The 19822-nt window shown below is 45.0% G+C and overlaps 1 protein-coding gene across 7 annotated transcripts in view; it reads right to left on the reverse strand.

Annotated features, from left to right (window-relative positions):
- The window catches only part of kat6a (K(lysine) acetyltransferase 6A), a 40241-nt gene that overhangs the window by 7424 nt on the left and 12995 nt on the right, over positions 1-19822 (reverse strand). For 4 of the 7 annotated variants that reach the window (XM_088624545.1, XM_088624541.1, XM_088624542.1 and 1 more), the window contains 14 exons: positions 12931-13039; positions 12378-12493; positions 9435-9567; positions 9055-9169; positions 8613-8959; positions 6890-7008; positions 5024-5139; positions 4411-4552; positions 3523-3684; positions 3006-3099; positions 2656-2887; positions 1984-2164; positions 1064-1741; positions 606-891 (listed from right to left, as the gene is read on the reverse strand). In XM_088624545.1, the coding sequence (XP_088480671.1) occupies positions 606-891; positions 1064-1741; positions 1984-2164; positions 2656-2887; positions 3006-3099; positions 3523-3684; positions 4411-4552; positions 5024-5139; positions 6890-7008; positions 8613-8959; positions 9055-9169; positions 9435-9567; positions 12378-12493; positions 12931-13039 (2830 nt within the window). The remainder of the gene's footprint in view (positions 1-605; positions 892-1063; positions 1742-1983; positions 2165-2655; positions 2888-3005; positions 3100-3522; positions 3685-4410; positions 4553-5023; positions 5140-6889; positions 7009-8612; positions 8960-9054; positions 9170-9434; positions 9568-12377; positions 12494-12930; positions 13040-19822) is intronic. The other 3 variants (XM_088624547.1, XM_088624546.1, XM_088624544.1) reach the window with 2 other exon arrangements.

The following is a 19822-nucleotide window of genomic DNA, read 5'->3' on the forward strand; positions in this document are numbered from 1 at the left end:
CTTTACTTGTTCTTTCAAAAATTAATATTTTGTTTTAAACAAAATATTAGTGAAATAAAAAATCCCCATATTTTCATATGTTTACGGTCTTTGTCTTGTCAAGAAATGCGAGTGTATGGAGCTACTCAGTGCTTCTGTCACACCAACCTCCTCAAAAAAAACAAAAACGAGCATTTCAGGAATATTAGTTACCAAAACCATGTTATTCGCGACTGTGCAATTGATTTTGGGTTTAATATCATCATCATCCTATAACATTTTCATTTGTACTTAACTTCTTGGAAAATCGCTAGCATCAAAACCCGCCGTGGTCTGCAGCTAGTAAGCAACAGTACAGTCTTCAGGAATCAGGAGAACCAACGTGCCAAGAGTTTTTAATTCCACATAAAAACGAATGACTGCGTGTCTGCAAGCAAATATTGTTTTGGGGACCAAAACGAATCCCAAGTCCAATAGATTGATCCTACAAAAACAAGTATGTGTACCTTTGATTATATTTCTGCAGTTTCCCGTACTTTTAGTTACATTTAGGTTTCAACTACAGATAACAGTAGGAGGGCGAATATGGATCATCCTAAAATCAACAGCCTGAAAAACCGCCCGACCTTCGTCTTCCGATTCCGTGTGCACCGTGGGGTGGCACTTCCTCTTCGGCGCTGGGGTTGAGTGTCTGAGGGCGGCGCGAGGCGGCAGGTAGCGGCGCTGCCCACGGGAATAGGGCGCCTCCTCCTCCAGTGCCTCGAAGGTGGGCTCCAGCCGCGGCATGGGCCTCTCCACATCCGAGTCCTCAAACGGCTCATCCAGGACCTCCGTTGTCTCCGAGATGGTCTCCGTGACGACGCTACTGTGCGGATGACTGCGCTGACGCACGCGCCGCTTCCGCAGAGTCTTCTGGGAAAAAATGAGTTTGTCAAATACTAGGTAGAAAATTCTAGTTCTAACTGTATTTAGCTTTCAAGGAACATCAACTTTAATACATTTTTAGTATGAGTAAATACAGCAATTTACAAAAGTTATTTAAAAAGTTTTTCATGGAGACGCCATGTTTAGAGAACCTTCTTACCTTGCACTTAAGTCCCATGCTGGGCTTGGTGAGGACTGGGGGTGACCTAGGCCTCAAGCCCTCTTCATCATCCTCCTCCTCCTCACTGCTGTCGCTAAAGTGCCCCCTTCTGGCTGGGGCAGGTGCCTCACCAAGCCTGAGGGTTTGAGGTGGCTGGGGTTCTCCAGAGCCATCACTGAGCCTTCGTTTTCGGGGTCCCCTCTTCTTGCGAGCAGGGCGTCCCCTGCGTGGGGCAGGCATGATAGGAGGGGGCCGGGTCAATTGATCGCCCTCTCCCAGCCTGGAGCTGGGGTCCAGCTCGAGTTCTGTCTCAGTGGCCAACAGGGCCGGAGGAGAAAGGGGTGGTGCAGGGGTCTCATCCTCCTCAGCCCCTTCCTCCTCCTCGTCCTCATCCTCCTCTTCTTCACGGCGCACTTTCCTCGGCCGGCCTCTCTCACCCCGCGACCCGTCCTTCACTTTCACCCAGAGCCAGTCCTGCTTCTTGCGGCCCCGGCGCCCACACCTCCGCTCCCCGTTGGCAGGAGCAAGGGGGGTGTCGGCAAGGAGCTGGGCACTATGGAGGGGAGATGCTGCTGGAGAGGGCTGGCTGTTTGTCAGTGCTGGGAAGCACTTCCGGTCCTCCTCCTCTTCGTCACCATGTCGCCAGTGCACTGGGGCAGGGGTCAGATTGGGCTTGTTCTAGAGGGAATGTAAAAACACTGTGAATTAAAAAGACACCGATCTATGCAGATACAAAACCGCTCAAATTGTCTGACTGCTATGCATCAGCACTAACAACGCTGCACATATTTATAACGTGCAACTAAAAAAACCTGGTCAAGGCTGACTGCCCTAACTGCAGTATGAAACTCTCTCACTGATCTAAGCCGTCAACACTAAGAATCTGATTATCAGTTAATGTCCCACGATAAACAACTCACCTCCTTGCAGGGCTCTTCCTCCTCCTCTTCCTCCTCCTCCTCACCCTCGGAGACCATGGTGTTGGTGACGATAACAGGTGTCCAACGCAGGCAGTCTGGGTCCACCTCCAGCTGGCGTGGGTTCATGCGTAGCCGGGCCACGTGAGCTGCAATCATCTTCTCTCGCCGCACCAACACGAACCTGGAGCACAGACAGGTTCAGGCACAGCGGCGGCATTGCGGGCAACTAGAGCACGCGTTTCACTGTTGTAATAGTGTGTTTTTGGGACAAATGGACTGGTGGCATCAAAGAGGAGCCAAGGGCTGGTACCCAGACCAGCTACAACAACAATTGAAAGATAATGTTGACCTGCTCCATAATAATGAACATGCAACACAATGCTCATGGATGTCCATGTTCTTATCCCTACGTGCATTTTTTTTAACTTCCCTATAACAGTCCAGCATTTTGTGGCAGGTCCTAGCGGTAAAATAGTGTCCATAAAATTTTCAACAAGAGCATATCAATGTCTGCATCAGCGTTTCAATGAAGTATACTAATATGATAGCATTAGCATGCATAACACTGTTTCGTCTAGGTATTATAGCAAATCAGTGCCTCAGTGTCTAAGTGAATAGCAGTGTTGTAATGAAAAAGTATGCTTCTCATTGTATAAGCCATATCACTCCTACCTGTCCCTCCTGTACTCCAGCATGTTGAGATGATGCAGAGTCGCGGTGATGTCCTGAGGGCAGATGCCTGTGATCTTGCTGAGCCGGCGGATCGTGATCTGGGGGTCGTGGAGCTGGTGCAGGGTCTCCAGCACCACGCTGCGCCAGTATGCCATGTAGGATAGCCGGCCCAGGTCAGAAAGAGGCTTCTCTGGCGAGCCCGGCTGGCCCTCACGCTTCGACAGCAGGTAGCCTGGAAAGAGAAGGAAAGGATGGAGAGATAGAGCCAGAGATGTAAAACCAGAAAAAGAGCACCTAGAAACAGCCACAAAGTGGTCATGGGAGTCCCGATCTTTTTGCACAACACTTACTGAAGTCAATGAGGAAACGTCCGTAGCCCTTTCGCTGATATTGAGGAAGAATCATGATGCAGGAGACATTATACTTCTGCTGACAGTGCTTTTCCTGTACAGGGAGGAAAGGAGAAAGATGAAGATGGTAAAGAAAAAGCAAAGAGGCAGAAAAAGGTGACAGAGATGGGTGAAAAAGATGGTGAACACAGGGCCTAGCCTAATTATTATGTTTGTGATGTACTGTCTACATTGTGTGGTGTTTTCACGGTTTTGTACGGTTTATGTCCTGAGAGATCAGCGCGTATAATTCCAATGTATATATGACAATAAACTCCTCTACTCTCTACTGCTCTACCATAGTAAGGGAACAGGGAGAAAGATGAAAAAAGACAGCAGAAAAGTGCACACAATCTATCCAGCACACCAGCAGCTCCGTTTCATGAGCTTGAATTCTGAACAAACAATAGAGACCAAATCAAAACCTTCTTTCAATGGCACATGTGCAGACAAATCAGTCTGAATTTGAGGGTCCCACCTTGGAGAAGTAGCCCACAAGATGGCAGCCCTTGGCATCGTTCTGTGTCAGGACATAGAAGAGGAAGGGCTCCACATCATAATAGAGCGTCTTGTGGTCCAGGAAGAGCTTGGCCAACAGGCACAGGTTCTGACAGTAGATTGTACTGACGTTGCCATCCACCTAAGATAGAGCACAGGTACACAGGGCTGTCAGTTAACATCACATGTGCACACAGGATGGTGAGCATACAAGACACACAAAATCAGTATGTACCACACAATGGCAGGAACCGCAAAAAAACTAACCAAACCTTTTTTCTGCTACCCATTCTCTACAGCAGCGGTCTTCAGTCTTATCTGAGAAAGCCTCTGGGTTTCATTTACAATTAGTGAAAAGATTTGACGGTTCGCTTAGTCAGCTGAATATGCCTACGAAACCCCCAGAAGCAAGGACAAGAAGACTGCTCTCCCACTGCCTTTTTGAGGAGAACACTTGCAGAGCATCTCCTGCAAGACACCTCACAGCCTCAGTACTCGTGCGCCCAATGGAAACAGTGGGAAGCTCTCACCTGGAAACAGTGAGGCCAGCAGAGTTAAAGGATCTTGTCTGTCCTTGTGCAGCCCAGTTTCCCTGTTCAAAATCTAACTGAGGGAAAGTCTAAAATACAGACTTTAGCCTAGAAACTTCTAGCAATAGGTCTGGAATGCTCTTAATTTCTCCACACAGTATTAGAAGAGTCTACAGGGTTGTTATTAAGGAGAACACCTCTACATCCATTTGGTGGACAGCCAAAGTAAAGGCCCTACTGGCAGGATAGGCAACTGGAGGCACATTCAGTAAAACCAGCGCACAATGAAGAACACACACACAAGTAAATGACTGAGCCCCGTTCCCCATCCTCCAGACCTCAAAGACGGACACGTTGTCTTTCCTGTAGATCTCGTTGGCAGGGGGGTGGAACCAGCCACACTTGCGCATGTGCTGGAACAGGATACTGCGGCTCTTCATGTACCGCAGGCAGAATTCACAGAGGTACAACTTGGGCAACCTGAAGGCAACAGCGAAGCACAGTGAGGCCCAGAACAGGATGCACATTACCAAAATCAGAACTACAGCCAGAATCCTTTTATCGTATAAGGAGTCTGTGCATCAGGGACAGCTGCATATACCTCTTCTAGCACTTCACAAAATCTTTTAAAAGTTCCACTACTTGCAATGTATAGCCCAAAGGTGGATCACAGATAAATGCACTGTACTTCTGGAGTTTTGTCAAGCATTTCAGGGAGGTGGGGCAGGGGAGGAGGATATTCTTAGAGAGGGCACAGTCTCGCCAAAGACATTAAAATATTCATTTGCCTACAAGTACACAGATGCTACACAGGTAGTCTGCATGAAGAAATCTCTGTGGGGCTTAATCTGCACATTGTCTATGTCCCAGACTGTGGCTGCAGTCTGGTTTTCCCCACTCAGTGTACATACTGACTAGCGATGACAGTGCATGTAGAAAGTATGCAGTTACCTGCTATACTCCTGGGGGTAGGGCGAGGAGTACCAGGTCTGGATCTCGTACTTCCCAAACTCAATGACAGAGGGGCAGCGCACCTGCGGATCGGGGGGCCCCGTTACCCCCACTTTCTGCAAAGTGAACAGACAGATTCATCAGAGACCACACTGCGTTCACAGGCATTCAGAGGACAGAAACCAAATGAATAGTAGCAAAAAGGGTAAAATGAGAAAATCAGACTTCTTAATCAGTAATTTATTCATCACAGAACCTCAACATTATGCACATAAAAACAAACAGCTTGAAGTGCACACACCCTTTGTGCACACACACACTACCCACACAAGACAAGTACATCTCACAGTGGTTTCCTGGCTCCGTTTCAGTAGATTATTATTAGACTGCTGGCCTGTCTCGAGTGGAAACTTCCAGTATCTGTAAGCCACAGCTTGCAGTCTGCCTGATCACACTTCAGAAACCCAGATAGAAACCCACACACGGAGATATGTGAAATCTCTTATGTACAAGTCACACCTGCTCCGTGTTCATGCACATGAGTGTTTTCTGCAAGCATTACAAGATATGCATGAATATACATGTCTTAAATTAACCAGGCTAATATTCTGATTGAGATCAAGTAATTCAGAAAAGCTAACCAAAAACATTCCAACTCATATCATGAACTAAAAATGATATTAAGCAAACTGGTTATGAACCTTCTTCTACACTGGATGCTGGACTGCAGTCCAACAGAAATAAAAAAAGATACAATACTTTAACTGCTTAAACTACACAATTTTATTGAGTCACTTTATAACAAAAACACACTCTAAAATATATAGTTTGCAGACTGTTGCCCAGCATTGTCTGTCCTTCCCCATAATAAACTCAGGCTTGGAAAAATCAGTCTGAAGTAACAAGCCATTTTAAACTGCTGTACATGACAGGCCAATCTGTAAAACGGCAAACCACCCTCAACTGATTTTAATTAAAACCGCAGGCAATTAGTTATAAAACAAAGAAATGCATATTTCAGTCCACTGAATTTTGTAAAGCTGAGCTGCATTGTTAGTTCATTAAGAAAATGGCACAGCTGAATCCTTTCACTGCGGAGCAGATTAAGCCTTCCTCACCAATCCAGGCAGCCTCTCCAAGACAACATAAAAAAGAAATACTTTTTTATAAAAACACTTTATTTAAAAGCACAAGTCTCAGAGGTCACAACACAAAGCTGTCTAAAAGTCTCAGCTGGACAGCCACTACGACTATCTGGAGCTGTGCACAGAGCTCACCTCCAACAGACCTGAAGCACACAAACACAAACTGCACTTGCTCACACGGACGAGCCAACCGCGGGCTACCTGTGGTGGCGCACCAGCTTCTCCCAACTCCCAGCGCTCTGCCAGGCGGATGCCCAGCGGCACTGAGCTCCAGTAGAGCTGCTTGCACATCAGGACACGGAGACTCCTGCACTGACTGACAGACACCAGTGCCTAGACACATGCGCAGATGCATGCACGAGCGCACACACAGGTACACTCCTAAACGCCTCTCTCACTCCCCCCCCCCCTCCCTCTCACTTTCTCTGTGAGCAGCGGCTTCCGGAGGCACAGGGTTTTTAGTGCAGCAACTGGTCGAGGCGCCCAGCTCAGTGCAGCTGCGTGAGCGCTTGAGGAAAAATGTGTGCAGGTACCCGTTCCCTCTCTTGCCAAGATACCCTTGCCTCTAAGAACACCTCTTGCAGAGTACAGTACTGCACAGTTATCCTTCCCTTTCCCCAGGTCACTCTCTCTCCTTCTCTGTGAGATTTTCAGTTCTGTCTCGCGCCAGGTGGTTTCCTGTCCCCCATCCCTCTGCAGGCTCGCTCTCTCTCTGGATTACCTGCAGAGCGAGCTCCTGGATGTGTCGGAAGAGCTCCACGTCTTTCTCGGAGACGCTGTCCTGCATGCCGGGCGGCCGCTCCTCGCCCTCCCGCCACTCCTCCCGGGATTCCTGATTGTCTGGAGAAGATCGGGCAGAAGAGGGAGTCAGAGAGACAGACAGGCAGCTAAGCACAAAGACAGTCAGTCAGGGAGGGAGACGATATACGTATTTTAATTGTAAATAAAATTGGTTTAGAAATCTGGCCCTTTTCTTTTCACAAATTACTCTACTTAGACATTAGTGCAACAATTTACATGTTCCATATCGTTATGTGTATATTAATATGCATATTATGTATCATGGATTTTTGTTGGTGTCAATTACTATAAAAGTACTTGTAAAAAAAACAATGCTTAAACGTTCAATAATACTTGCCAGTTTCTTTAAAAAAATGAAAATGACCGCAAAGTAATTAACCAGCACGATGAATCACAAGGAGACAGATATATTTCTCTGGTTTGGCTAAAGAGTGCAATTTGAAAATAGTCAAAATGTATGAGCAATATAGAGTGCAACCTCTGCAGAAACAGCACTGCCCATCACAAAGAGACAAGGTTGATGCCCGATTATCTGAAACTTCCACCTGTTACCGTGCACGTTAGCAGTACAAGTGAGCATCACACTCCTCACAATACAGAGCCTTTAATGTGTTGAACAGAAACTGAGGCCATGCTGAACCTGAATTACTGCCCGATCGGTGAACCCTGCTTTAGCAAACCCAGATTTCCCCAATTGTAGATCAAGCTTGTGCTTTGCTCGGTCTACAGCTGGTATTAATGATGGATTTAATTGTTAGCCAACATGTATTCAGTTTTCACCATGGCTCTGTTAGACGTTGGAGAGCAGGAAATTCAGCAGTTGAGCCAACCTCAACCTCTGCCCGGTCGCACATTAAAATTGAAACTGAAGTAAAACCATAATCAACAATCTAGCTGAACATATCGATTACAGGAATAGACATTCAAGCACTCATGAGATGACTGCATACAAGCAGTAATTAAAATTCTGCACAGCGTACATCTACAAAGCTTTGGGTCGAAAAAATTATCAGACAACGATTTAAAAAATTAGACAAATGTTTAAAGCAAATTAGAACCGTAAAACAAACTGCTGAACAGTACTGTATGACATTGGTGGAGTCGGAGCTCCCCTCTCAACTTCACGTGGGGCAGTTTGTTAAGCGTGAAAAGCAGTAATGACTCTGACCGGTGCTTTGCAAGAAAAGCAATCTCAGTGCAACTGCAGCTCTTGTCAAATCACATCTCCCCATACAGATGCAGATCAACAACAGACTAAGAGTCCCATTCTGCCAAGTATTTGTTGACAAGGGCCACAAGTTTAGTAATAAGACACTTCAGGCGACACCTTGGCTGTCACGCACAGATAATACAGTGAGCGACCGCACATTGAAACAATTCTTTCTAAGGCAATGTTTTACAATGAAAACCCTGCCAAGCCTAGTTACAGCATGGACCAAATGATTTGCTGTCGTGTATTTACTAAAATATAGCAGATTTGACAGTAAAGTTCAGAGGCAGTTTTTCATTCTCACTGGAGTGTTCCTACGCCAGTATCTTGTATGTTATATAACAGGAGGCGCCACACTTCAGTGCTCCCTTTCTAACCCCAGAACAGGTGAATCTCTGCTGGAGACGGGCTCTGGGCAGGAACAGCGGCGTACCTGTCCTGTCGGCAGCCTCGCCCTTCCTGCCCCCCTTCTTGCGGGCGCGGTACTGCTGCGAGTAGTCCACCACCTCGGTGCGGGCCTTGCGCCCGTCGGGGGAGGGCGTGAAGAACTTGGTGAGCGCGTCGATCAGGCCCTTCGTCTTCTTGTTGAAGCGCAGCCCCGGCGACTCGTCGCCGTCGCCGGAGAAGCCGAAGAGCAGGCGGTCGTCGCCGGGATAGCCCTCGGAGGAGGAGGCGGGCGAAGAGGGCGGCGAGGACGAGCCGCGGGAGAGCCGCCCCGCCCTGCGCCGCCGGCCCCCCCGCCCTGGAGGCCCCCTCAGCTTCTTGAAGGGGCGCTTTGACCTGCACGGGAGGACAGAGGAAAGAAAATGACCCGAGGAAGGCCCGGCATGGGGGAAAGGATTAAGAGCTGCTGTCACTGGGCGTGTGTGCTGTACCTGTTTTTGGGCCGTCCCAGTGGTGTGTTGTAGCGCCGTTTGATTTGTGCTGCTTTTTCATGTAACAGTCGTCTTCCCTTTTTCCGCGGTCGACAGATCTGACAGATCCACATTCCTGTAAAAATGAAAAACATGCCACTCGGTCATGCGTTCTGCATTACTGTTCTGCTGCACGGCATCAGTAGCCGCCTCCTGTAACAGCTGCACGACAGTTTTCTGCTTTAACTGAACCACTGTATTTTAACATGAAAAAAATTTTGGCTATACCACCCATCTGCAGTCTCAGTTCATTTGACATAGTTAAAGATGGGAGCGCTATGCTTATCAAATCGTCAATTTACAGATAAAGTGCTTAATAATTAGCGTAGAAATAACCCTACTGTATGTGGGGGAGCCAGAGGTGCCCAGCTTTGAGAGCAGGGTGATCTGACCTTTGGGCATCCGAGTCAGAGGGGGGTCACAGCATTCCATATGGAAGCCCCGGTCACAGGAGTCACAGAAGAGCATGTTGTCCTGCAGAGAGAGAGGGAGATCCTCAGCACAGCAGAGATTACAGGTATTAATACGGAGAACAAGACAAAAAGACAAAGATGCTGATAACAAAATACAAATACAGCTAAATAATACACTACCAATAGTTATTTTGATCAAATATTTATGTGGAATCAATACCAAAACAAAATACTAAATACAAAACATTAAATCCAATGACCACATCAATCTTTAAACAGTAAACTGAACAGATAATAGGCGAGAGCTGAAGACCTAATTACCACATTCCGTATACCAAGTTAAAGCATTTTTTTTCATTCCAGCTGAGCCCCAAAATAAATCCTTAATTGAGCCACTAACTTGAGAAATTTATCATTTTTAATCACTCAACTTGCAAGTACCGCAGGTTTTTCCAACTTGCAAAAAAGGTGAAAATTTTCATTTAAACGTAATTAAGAACTTCAGGTGAGACTTCACTTAAATGCGATTTGTAGTGATTACAAATAAATAGCACTCCAAACCTTGAAAAAAGTACCACCCAGGACACAGACATAATACTGGGGGACCCAGAGGCATGAGCCCCTGTGAGATGTTCTGAATCTTAACTAAATGTTGCATTTTTCACAAGAAAATTGTTCAGTAAAAATAAGTGCTAAAATGATTCCTAACAGAATAATTGTACCTAATAATTGACCATAATGTAGAAAATACCAAGAGAAATATTTTTTGTTTGTAATTTACTATCAAAAACTACCATTTCCCTCCAAGGAGAACTATACAGTTCCATTTCCACCAATAAAAACACTTTCAAAGAAGGAAAAACTAGCAGACAATTTACCAAATTTAACAGTTTCCTAGAAAGTAAGCCATTTCATTAAAATGGAATCTGAAATTTAATTTACGGGAGTAAAACGTGAATGTGCCATGGCGAAATACAGTTAACCAGCACTTTAAATACCCTTGTTTCTATGGTCTTAAATATGCTGCAGCATTCAGAATTGTTGGTAGCTAACGGGACCCACTCTTTGCTTCATGAAGGAAGAGGTGGACTACAAGCACTCTTTCTTCCAATCCTCATCTCCCCCATGAAAGTCAGCTGAGAGACACTGCAGGTCATATGAGAGCATGCCTCCGCCACTTAGCACCTGAGTGGAAAACACTTTCACTCAGAACACTGCAGTAATTAATAACCTCTCAAATCACTTTGGACAGTAACATCCCTTTGCCCATTAAGGAACATTTGGCAACTTCAAGAAGTCTTGTTCCAATACCTAACTGCATGAACATACCTAGCTTAGTTTAACAGTACACCATGAATGTTCTTACATCATGCTTCGCTGCTCAGGACTGAGTGAGCCCTTATGGCATCGGTTAAAACATGACTTAGAAATAGAAATAACTGGTACAACTGAGACAAAGAAAAACTAAAAAAAAAAAAAAAAAAGATATTGCTTGAAATCACATTTTGAACTGAAAACATCCTACAGCGAACAAACTCTGTGCAACAAGTTACAAATGAGAGGAGGCCATTCTGTAAATCTATCTGCTGGTTACTAATTCATCCAATGACCTCATCCACCCAACCAGTTCTCGGAAGAAGCCAGGGCATGAGCTTCGACAACACAGCTTGTTCCATCCTCCCACAACCCATTACATAAAGTGCCACCTGCTAGGCTAAAATACACTTGTGTTGTGTCCTCTGGTGCATCTTTCACTGGTAAATCTGAAGAAGTCTACTGCGTTGACTCCGTCAATGCCTTTAAGGATTCTGACTACTTGGATGATGTCCCCGCATTTATATTCAAGATACTCCAGCCCGTCATTACCACACACTCTTTTAAGCCCATAATTGATCTGGCTCCACAACTCCAGACTGATTCTAGAACGGCAATACCTTTTTTAAACTTAGTGACCAAAGCTATACACAAGATCCTAAATGAGGACTGACTAATGCAGTGTATCATTTTTAACATAACATTCCCTGATTTTAATTCTTTGCTTCTTCACACTGCAACAAATATCCAAGCCTTAGGTCTTCTGCTTTGCACAATGACAGAATTCCCCAGAAATATACCTTGGAAGCTCCAGTTATCACATCCAAAAGGCATGATCTCAGTATTACAAAAATAAGTAGTTAATATTACTATACTTATAATGTGACACTGTGCATCTTGCCTGATGACTAATGTCAAAATCCACTGCACAAAAGCATTTTGGACTGAAGTAGTCAGTCAAGGCCACCCCGCAGTCTTGACATTTTTCTCTTCCACTTTTGTTCTTAAAATTCAAATGAAATGGAGCGAATACATCAGAAACGTTGAGCCAAAGGCCATTTCTTTTTTGAGTGCACAAGGCTGATGATTTCTGCCTATTTGGTGAAGGAAGGGCAAGGACTGTTTGCAAAACGTTGGCAGCCACAAGCAAATTTCAGAAAAAAAAGTTAGACTGAACTGGTCCAAATAGGAAACTGCTAATAAAATGAACCAACAACAAAATTAGCAACATTCTCTAGTAACTACAGGCAGCTTCATAGATCATGAGAAATATTTTACAATTACAGACAGTACACACTAGCAGCTCTGCAGTCTATAACCACGATTTTCACAATTTCCCCAACGAAAACCAGAGCCATCTCAGACGATATCATACCCGCGTATTAGCAGTTCAAAATGTGTAGCAGATATACTAAATGCCTACAGGTTGTTAGGCCTGAATCCCTGTGAATTACAGGAACATGTACAGTTGATATGAAGTGCAATCGCTGCTAAAAGATCCCAGGACAGGCAGCAGCAGAGTGAACAGATCTTCATGCAATTCCCTCACACACTTACCGCATTCTTGCCCTGGTCCTGACAGGAGCTGCAGGTCTTGCACTCGATGCACTGCCACCACAGCGCCTTCACTCGCACCGTCAGCTCTGGGGAGAACTTCAGACACGACGGGTGACCTGCCAGGGAAGGAGAAAACATTAGCACCTTGTGCCCTATACCTTGTGGGTGCATATCAGATGCAGTTGAGGGCAAGAGTTCTCCTTTACATTTTAAGCCCCTGTTTTTATATCTAGAGTTCCTACATCTCCCATTTGACTAATGCTGGGCATTCACATTCAGAGCAAAATCATCAATATGTGGTATGCTCTTCTTTTCAGGAGAGGACCACACTAAGAACTGTCTTCTGCTGAGTTCTAGTCTTCATCTCAGTAAATTGAACATAAAAAACGAAAGAATTCTATAACTGCAGGTTTTGAAATATCACCTCTGTTTTCATGTAAGAGAGGTACTTTAAAGAACGAATGGAAACCCTTCAGCTCACACAAGCAATGGTTTTTAAATGTCTATCCATACCAACAACATAGCTCTCTTGGCTCTCTGGCCCCCAACTCACCGCTGTTCCCACAATCCGCACACGAAATGAGCTCCTCCGGCTTCTTGTCCCGGTTCTGCTCCTTCGTCCCCAGACAGAAGCTGCAGATGGGGATGGGCTCTGCCACCGGCTGGACACACAGACAGAGAAGGGTTCAGACAGGATGGCACAGAGGTATATACTAATATTGTGATCTGCATTCACTTGAATTTAAGGTGAAAGGATGCAGAGACCCACTGAACTTACATACAACACCACCAGAACAGGTGCAATGTTGATTTTTCCAAAATCAGTTAAAAGTTAATTTCTAAAAATATATACATTTCCTTGCACAGCTGCAAACCATCCCCAGAAGCATACGTTACTTCAAAGCAAGCCAAGGCTGGTGCAATATCCTGTAATATCCTTTTCTGCACAGTAGAGGGCACCATAAACACTCCACTGCTCACTCTCATGCAGCACAGTGGCGCTTACCCAGTACCTTCCCGACATGAAGGATGTAAAAAAACCCGGAAATCGCATTCAACAATGCACTCTCCCATGCACACAAATACAAAGGAATGTACAATTCAATTTCTGCTTTCTGTATGCCAATGAGATAGACCTCCGGCACCTAACAACAAATAAGAACAGCAATCAAAAATCAGCACAAACAAACATCTGTATCTGGGAAGCCGGGGCTTGTAAATTATGCAGGGCCTAACAAAGACACCCACGCCAAAGTCTGATATTTATAGAATGGCAGTGGAAGCACTTGAGTCCCAGACATATCAAATGTTGGGTCTCTCTTGTATTAGTGACTACTGATACAATTGTGAGTCAATACACAGAATTCCACAGGTGTGAAGCTCTGTTCCTTCCTAATCCTGACCCTGGTGCCATAACAACGAGCCCCAGGGGGGCATGGGGTCAAAGAGCAATCTATTAGTCCTGGGCTTCCTAATACTGGCACTGAGGAGCCCCTGAGGCTTCGTAATAAATATTTGATTGAACCACAAACTCAACTAATTTATCATTTTTATTTAATCACTCAGCTCGTGAATGTTGTAGGTTTCATATCTCAACCAGCAATAAGGTGAAATTTTTAAGAGCAATTAAGAGCTTCAGCAGACTTCACTTCAATAAAACCTCAGTTCAAACAAACCTGGAGACCCCCGGGTCCTGAGGACCAGGGCTGGGCTATCCCGGCTCTCCTGCCGGTGCAGCTGTCCCAACAGTACCCGCACCCCTGACAGAGGCGTGATCACACACTCCAGATTCGGAGGCCAGCTGCTCAGCACAGCCACTTTGCCTCCTCCCTGCCACCTGTCCTTAGATGTGGTTTCACAGCTCTGCCAAAACCCGCATAATGACAAGCATCTCTTCCATCCGTCAATCAGCAGCACGCCTCTCCAATTAGCACGGTCAGTTCAGGACAGGGAAATGAGAACATCGCAATAACATTTAAACGGTTTACATTCAGGAATCTAACAAACAAAAAAATACATCAGCCACTATTCCTACACAACTTTACTAACAGGACTTTGCCGACACTTCACCAAAGCCACTTACGTTTGTACCCCTTTCTGGGTGAAGTACCTTGATCAAAGGTACAGCAGTAGCCTCACATCATACCAGTAACAGGCTACGAGCCCCAAGCACAAGTCCACACCGATGCTACAACACAGCATGACCTGGGATAAACTGCTCTCCAGCACAAAGCAAATCCATCCACATTAAAGATAGTTTCATGCTCACTTACTATGTGAAATGCAGCTGTTTGAAACCAGTAGATTGTGACTTTTTTCTAGGAGAGCGTTAGAATGATACAGATTGAGGGGGGAGGGGGCTAAATTAAAAATGATGAGCAGCTGCAGGAGTCTGTAGTCAGTATTCAGCGCTCTATGGGAAGACGTTAGTCTTCTTCCCCTTGCTATGAGAGGAAAGAAATTCTTCAAATCAACATTGTATTCATGGCTTATCCCTTAAAATCTGCTCGCCACAGTCCCATCTGTAGGTGCACCAAACTCCATTGCATTTCATAGCCTATTCAGACAGCTGTATATTGTAAAACTCGTGCTATCTTTACAACAACACTGTCGATATAAAATTACTTAACTGTGATCAGATAGTGTTTAAATCGAAGCCCTGCCAGCAAGGCTCCAGGACTGGTACAGAATGTAGATTTATCACATTAAAAAAAGGAGATATTTTCCACTAACTCTGCTGAGGTGTATTCAAGGTGAACTGCAGCACAGAGGGCAGGATGCCGTTCTGGCATTCAGAGACAGGAACTGATTGAGAATCTCTGGCCTCAGCCCAGAAAAGCCAGCACACAGGGATTCCGTCCAGCACCTCATTAAACACCCTCACCCTCGTTAATCACAGTCGCCCTCGTTAAACATGGTGAGCGTGTCGGGTCGTGGAGGTCAGTGGACATGAGGACAGAGTCAACACAGCCTCTGTTCCTCAATCAGGACAATTAGTCTAATTATGACAAAGTGCCAATGTATCTGGCACAGCCAAGAGTAAACTGGTTTTATTCTATTACACTGTAAACACTCTCAAGACCCCTGCTGGCCTGCTGGTATTTTAGCCTAGTGCATCCTCTCTCTCATCGATTCATCTCAGAAACCAGCTTGTTTGGTCTATATCCATTCTAAGCTGTATCCTCTTATACAAGCTGCCAGGATGAAGCCAAAAATTGGACACATTTGGTTATTTACTCATTATATGTGTCTATATCTATTTATTCAAGTTAACAGAGAAAGAGATCAAATTTCTATTGCACAGCAGGCTGATCCACTTCAGATCTGAGCTGCGGGCTCAATTGAATTGAAGAAGCCCAATATTAACTGTTCTCCCGCCACTAGTAAAAGAAATTAGCTTAACGTATTCCACACCTAGCGCTGACGTGCAACAGCCCACAGCTCATTAAAACTGGAATAGATTAAACTGCAATGGTTTGTCTAGAACCTTATGTTGATGTTTACCCAAGAGTGTGCCTCTTGTATTCTTGACTTGCTCAACCCGCTGAGAGGTTTAGTATAGCTGCTAGTCCTGCAGTGCAGTTATAGGCTCAGCCTCAGGGCTCTGAACAAGGGAGAGAGACAGTAACAGGACTCCAGCTTGAGTCACACAGAGCTCCTCACTAACGCACAACCAGCTGGTCTAATACTTTCAAAAGCTCGACTCTGCTGCATTATTGATGGAGAGAGAATGAGTGTCAATGCAGACAGTACATCCAGATATATGCCTTCCAGCACACAGTGACCCTAGAGCTCATGAGAAGCACCAAAGCAAACACCGACAGTGCACCACTGGGCATCCTCTCCTGCCTCCCTCCTTCAAATCACACGACTTTCAGCTCACTTATTTTCAGCTTCCACACTTAAATGCACTAATTCAACCCAGTCCTTCTTTCCATCCCTCTTTAGTCTAACAGGGATCCAACATTTTTCCACATGCACACCCAAGCCGAGGAAACCCTGTACCATCCCGTTCCGATGACTTTCCCCCGTCTGAGCCGGTGAGGCTGAGAGGGAACCGATCCTCAATCGTTCAGTCTTGGAAACTGTCTGGTACCCGTATGCAGAATTCAGGCCGGCAGGCTGGGTTACTCTCACCACCACACGGCGTTAGTCAGGGCACAAGAAAGAGGAGCCGAGGCAGAAGAAATACATACAGACCGCATTTATCACAATCCTGGCACACGGCAGTATCCCAGAAGAGTTGAGATCTTCGATCCAAAAGGAAAACACACCGGCTCGATTTAGTTTGGAATTAGAAATAATGAGTACAGGTAGAAATGCTAAGCAGAGCCATGAAAAAATAGTTCTCTCTGCTGCAAAGCTGCAGATACGCTGCCTGCAACATCACGCATCACGGCGCGGGTGCAGCAGTGACCCAACACCTGAGCTACACGGGACCGACTCGCGGGGCTCGGGTCTGATGACAGCTTGGTGCACCACAGCTTAGGTGTACCAGTGGGAAAAGGGGTATCAGTGTCCAGTGTGATGTACAGCCCTGTGGTTTAAAATCGCAATACCAAATTTCAGTCTTTCAGGCACACAGACCCAAGCATCACTTATCCCTAACTCTGCTTCATGATGCCATAATCCTTTTTACCTCTTTTCTGCTTTCTCTTTAACAAAAGAAGGATTTTATTTGACTCTCCTGGCCTTAAGCTTTGCTTGCCTTTAAAATTTAATGTGCTCTCCCCAACTGTTTATTACAATCTCTTAGCCAGAGATTGGTGGTGCTGAAGGTGTTGAAACTTGCTGTACTGGTTTTAGCTGTTCACTATAAATGTTCGGAAAAGGAAACGTGTCTTTTTAAAAAAAAGTAATATATTACCAGTGAACGGTGTTATAACAGATTCTGTTCCCAAAATTAGAGAGACAACTTCCACTGCAGCTTGCTGCTACAGATCTTAAAATTAAGACCTAGCTAAAGCCTGCGTGTGAAACATTTGCACAAATAGTAGCAGTTTCACGGATCATATCTGAAGCTGCTGTGAATGAAGAGTCAGTCCTGACCTGTGAAAACTAACTGGCATAGTAAAACCACTACCGCAAGGCCCTTTATAAAGTGCAGAGTAAGGGATAGATAGAAGGAGGGAGAGAACTAGTCTTAAAAGAAGAACATCTGGGGTGCGCAACTGACATTTGGAAAATATAAAGATCACAAACCGACAGAGGAAGCATGAGCGATGGTGGGGAAAGAAAGGAAATGGGAAACCGGGATCACTGGAATGGCATGTATTACTCTGAACCTTCCAGAAATGGGCTACATACACAGCTGAATGAGACTGGACTCAGAACTGGCGTGTTCTGCACTGGACTCAACTAGAAAGAGCAAAAGTCTCATGGTTACACACACGCAGCTTCTGGAAAGGGCGATAATGACACTATTTTTAGTGACGTCTTTGACACCTGGGTGTAATAATGGGCCTTTATACCTAGGCTCAATGCGGAACTCTGCCACTGGGACTCAGGACAGGATGAGAGAGGAGGGAGGCGACAATGGGTGTGTATTCCTGATTAAGCCATCTATGCTCACACACGAGGAAAGCCCTGTCAGCATCGTAACCTTGAGGATAGAATGAGAAAGCACCTGGGAGGAAAACAGTAGAGGTGTGATGCCCAGGATCTCAGCGTCTTCCAGTTATAGTTGCAATTGAAATCTAAATCGCACTGAAAACCTGATTGGATTGACAATGTGCAAACATTGTTCTCGAGTCCTAAAACAACTCCATAATTTTCATAGCCAGTTTCCATGTTTAAAATCACAAAAAGACTTGTCAAGATAGCTCCACTGGAATGAAAGCCACAGGCACTGCCAGGGTTTGGAGAAACACCGGTCTAGCCAGCATTTTCACATTAAAGCATTTTCCCCAATATTGTTTTATTTCTCCTGTTAAAATGTTCGACTTTGATAAGGTATCTTTGAAAGAGACAAAAGTGTTAGATACGACTAAACGCTCTGACAATTTTTTTCCAAACCAACAAACGTAAAAATAGACCTGATTTAATTCACATTTTTCTGAAGAATGAGTGATATGAGAAAAAAAAAGCTTTTTTAACCATAGGTGATGCTTTATTACACAGCTGTACCATCTAACAGCATACAAGTTTTGTTTAGTTTTAATGTTTGGTAACTCTCTGGAACAATTTTTATTTCATGCAGCTACACAGATATAAATATCACAAGTATTGCACATCGATAATGAAGATTACTGTATAATCGTGGCAACTAATACATGTCTCGGTAAATGAATATCTTTCTACAGTAAATAAGATAACTGAAAGCCTATATTCAGACAGCTAAGTAACACCTATCATTGAAATCTTTTAATGAAATGGAACCAGCTTAAACATCAGCAAATCCTGCAGTGAATGTGTTAACAAGATTGTTCCTGTTAAAGTGAAACATGTCAGCAACAAACCTCTTTGGAGGAGAAAATCTCTCATAACTTCAGCCCGGGTTCTTGCCTTCTTCACATTTCCTGGTTGTGCCCTTTTGACACCAACTTCACTCTCTCCTCCACTTTCCTACCCACTCCTGCATGAACACTTTTCTCTCACGAGAGTTCTTTAGTCTCCCTCCCTCTCTCATATACACACTTAAAGCCTTGGTGCTGCTGCGCTGCTGCTGTGTACGTGACGCACACCCAGGTACAGAGTGCCCATGACAGCAGGAGAGAGAGAGAGGCAGTCCTGCCGTCCTTGTCTCTTTCCCAGTCAAGGTTCTCATTAACATGTGAAACACATCTCGCACTCTCCGCACACACACACCCCCCTCTTAATCCGACCCCTCGCCCCTCTCCCCAGACCCCCATTGATCACCACAAGACACATGGCATCACAGCACTGAGAGAGAGGCAGAGAGAAAAGAGACAGAAGGGGAGAGCTGGAAAAGGAAAGCTGCAGTATGTGAGGGTTAGAATGAAAGGGAAAAAGACTTACCACTTTAAATCACTTTAAAACAGAACGTGGGAAACAAGAAGGAAAACCAGAATCTGAAGAAATACAGGGTTAGTGACCAAGGTCTGGCTAGAGAAACTGGGCGACACAGACACAGACAGACCTAGCTGCCTAGAGAAGACGGGTTGCGCTCCTGCTGCCAGTAGGGAGCAGCTAAGACAGAAGTATTTTCTGCTACACACAGCAAAAAATACTCTGGGATAAGAAACATTTTCCCTAAAACAAATCTTATCTCAGAATTCCCAATCCTGTAAGAATCACGACACCTTCCAGTTCTACTGGGGGTGAAGGTAGATCTGGAAGCCTAATCCCATCAGCCTGAAGAAGAGAGTGAGCTTCCTGAATTGGTTGTTGTAAATGTTTATAAGCATAAGGTCTTCCAATTGTCCTTTGCTTTGGCAACACTACAATTTACCAATCACACCAATAAAGCTTGTTGAATCTGACTG

The sequence above is a fragment of the Lepisosteus platostomus genome, chromosome 3, assembly GCF_059453375.1.
Source record: "Lepisosteus platostomus isolate fLepPlt1 chromosome 3, fLepPlt1.hap1, whole genome shotgun sequence".
NCBI classification, from domain to species: Eukaryota; Metazoa; Chordata; class Actinopteri; order Semionotiformes; family Lepisosteidae; genus Lepisosteus; species Lepisosteus platostomus.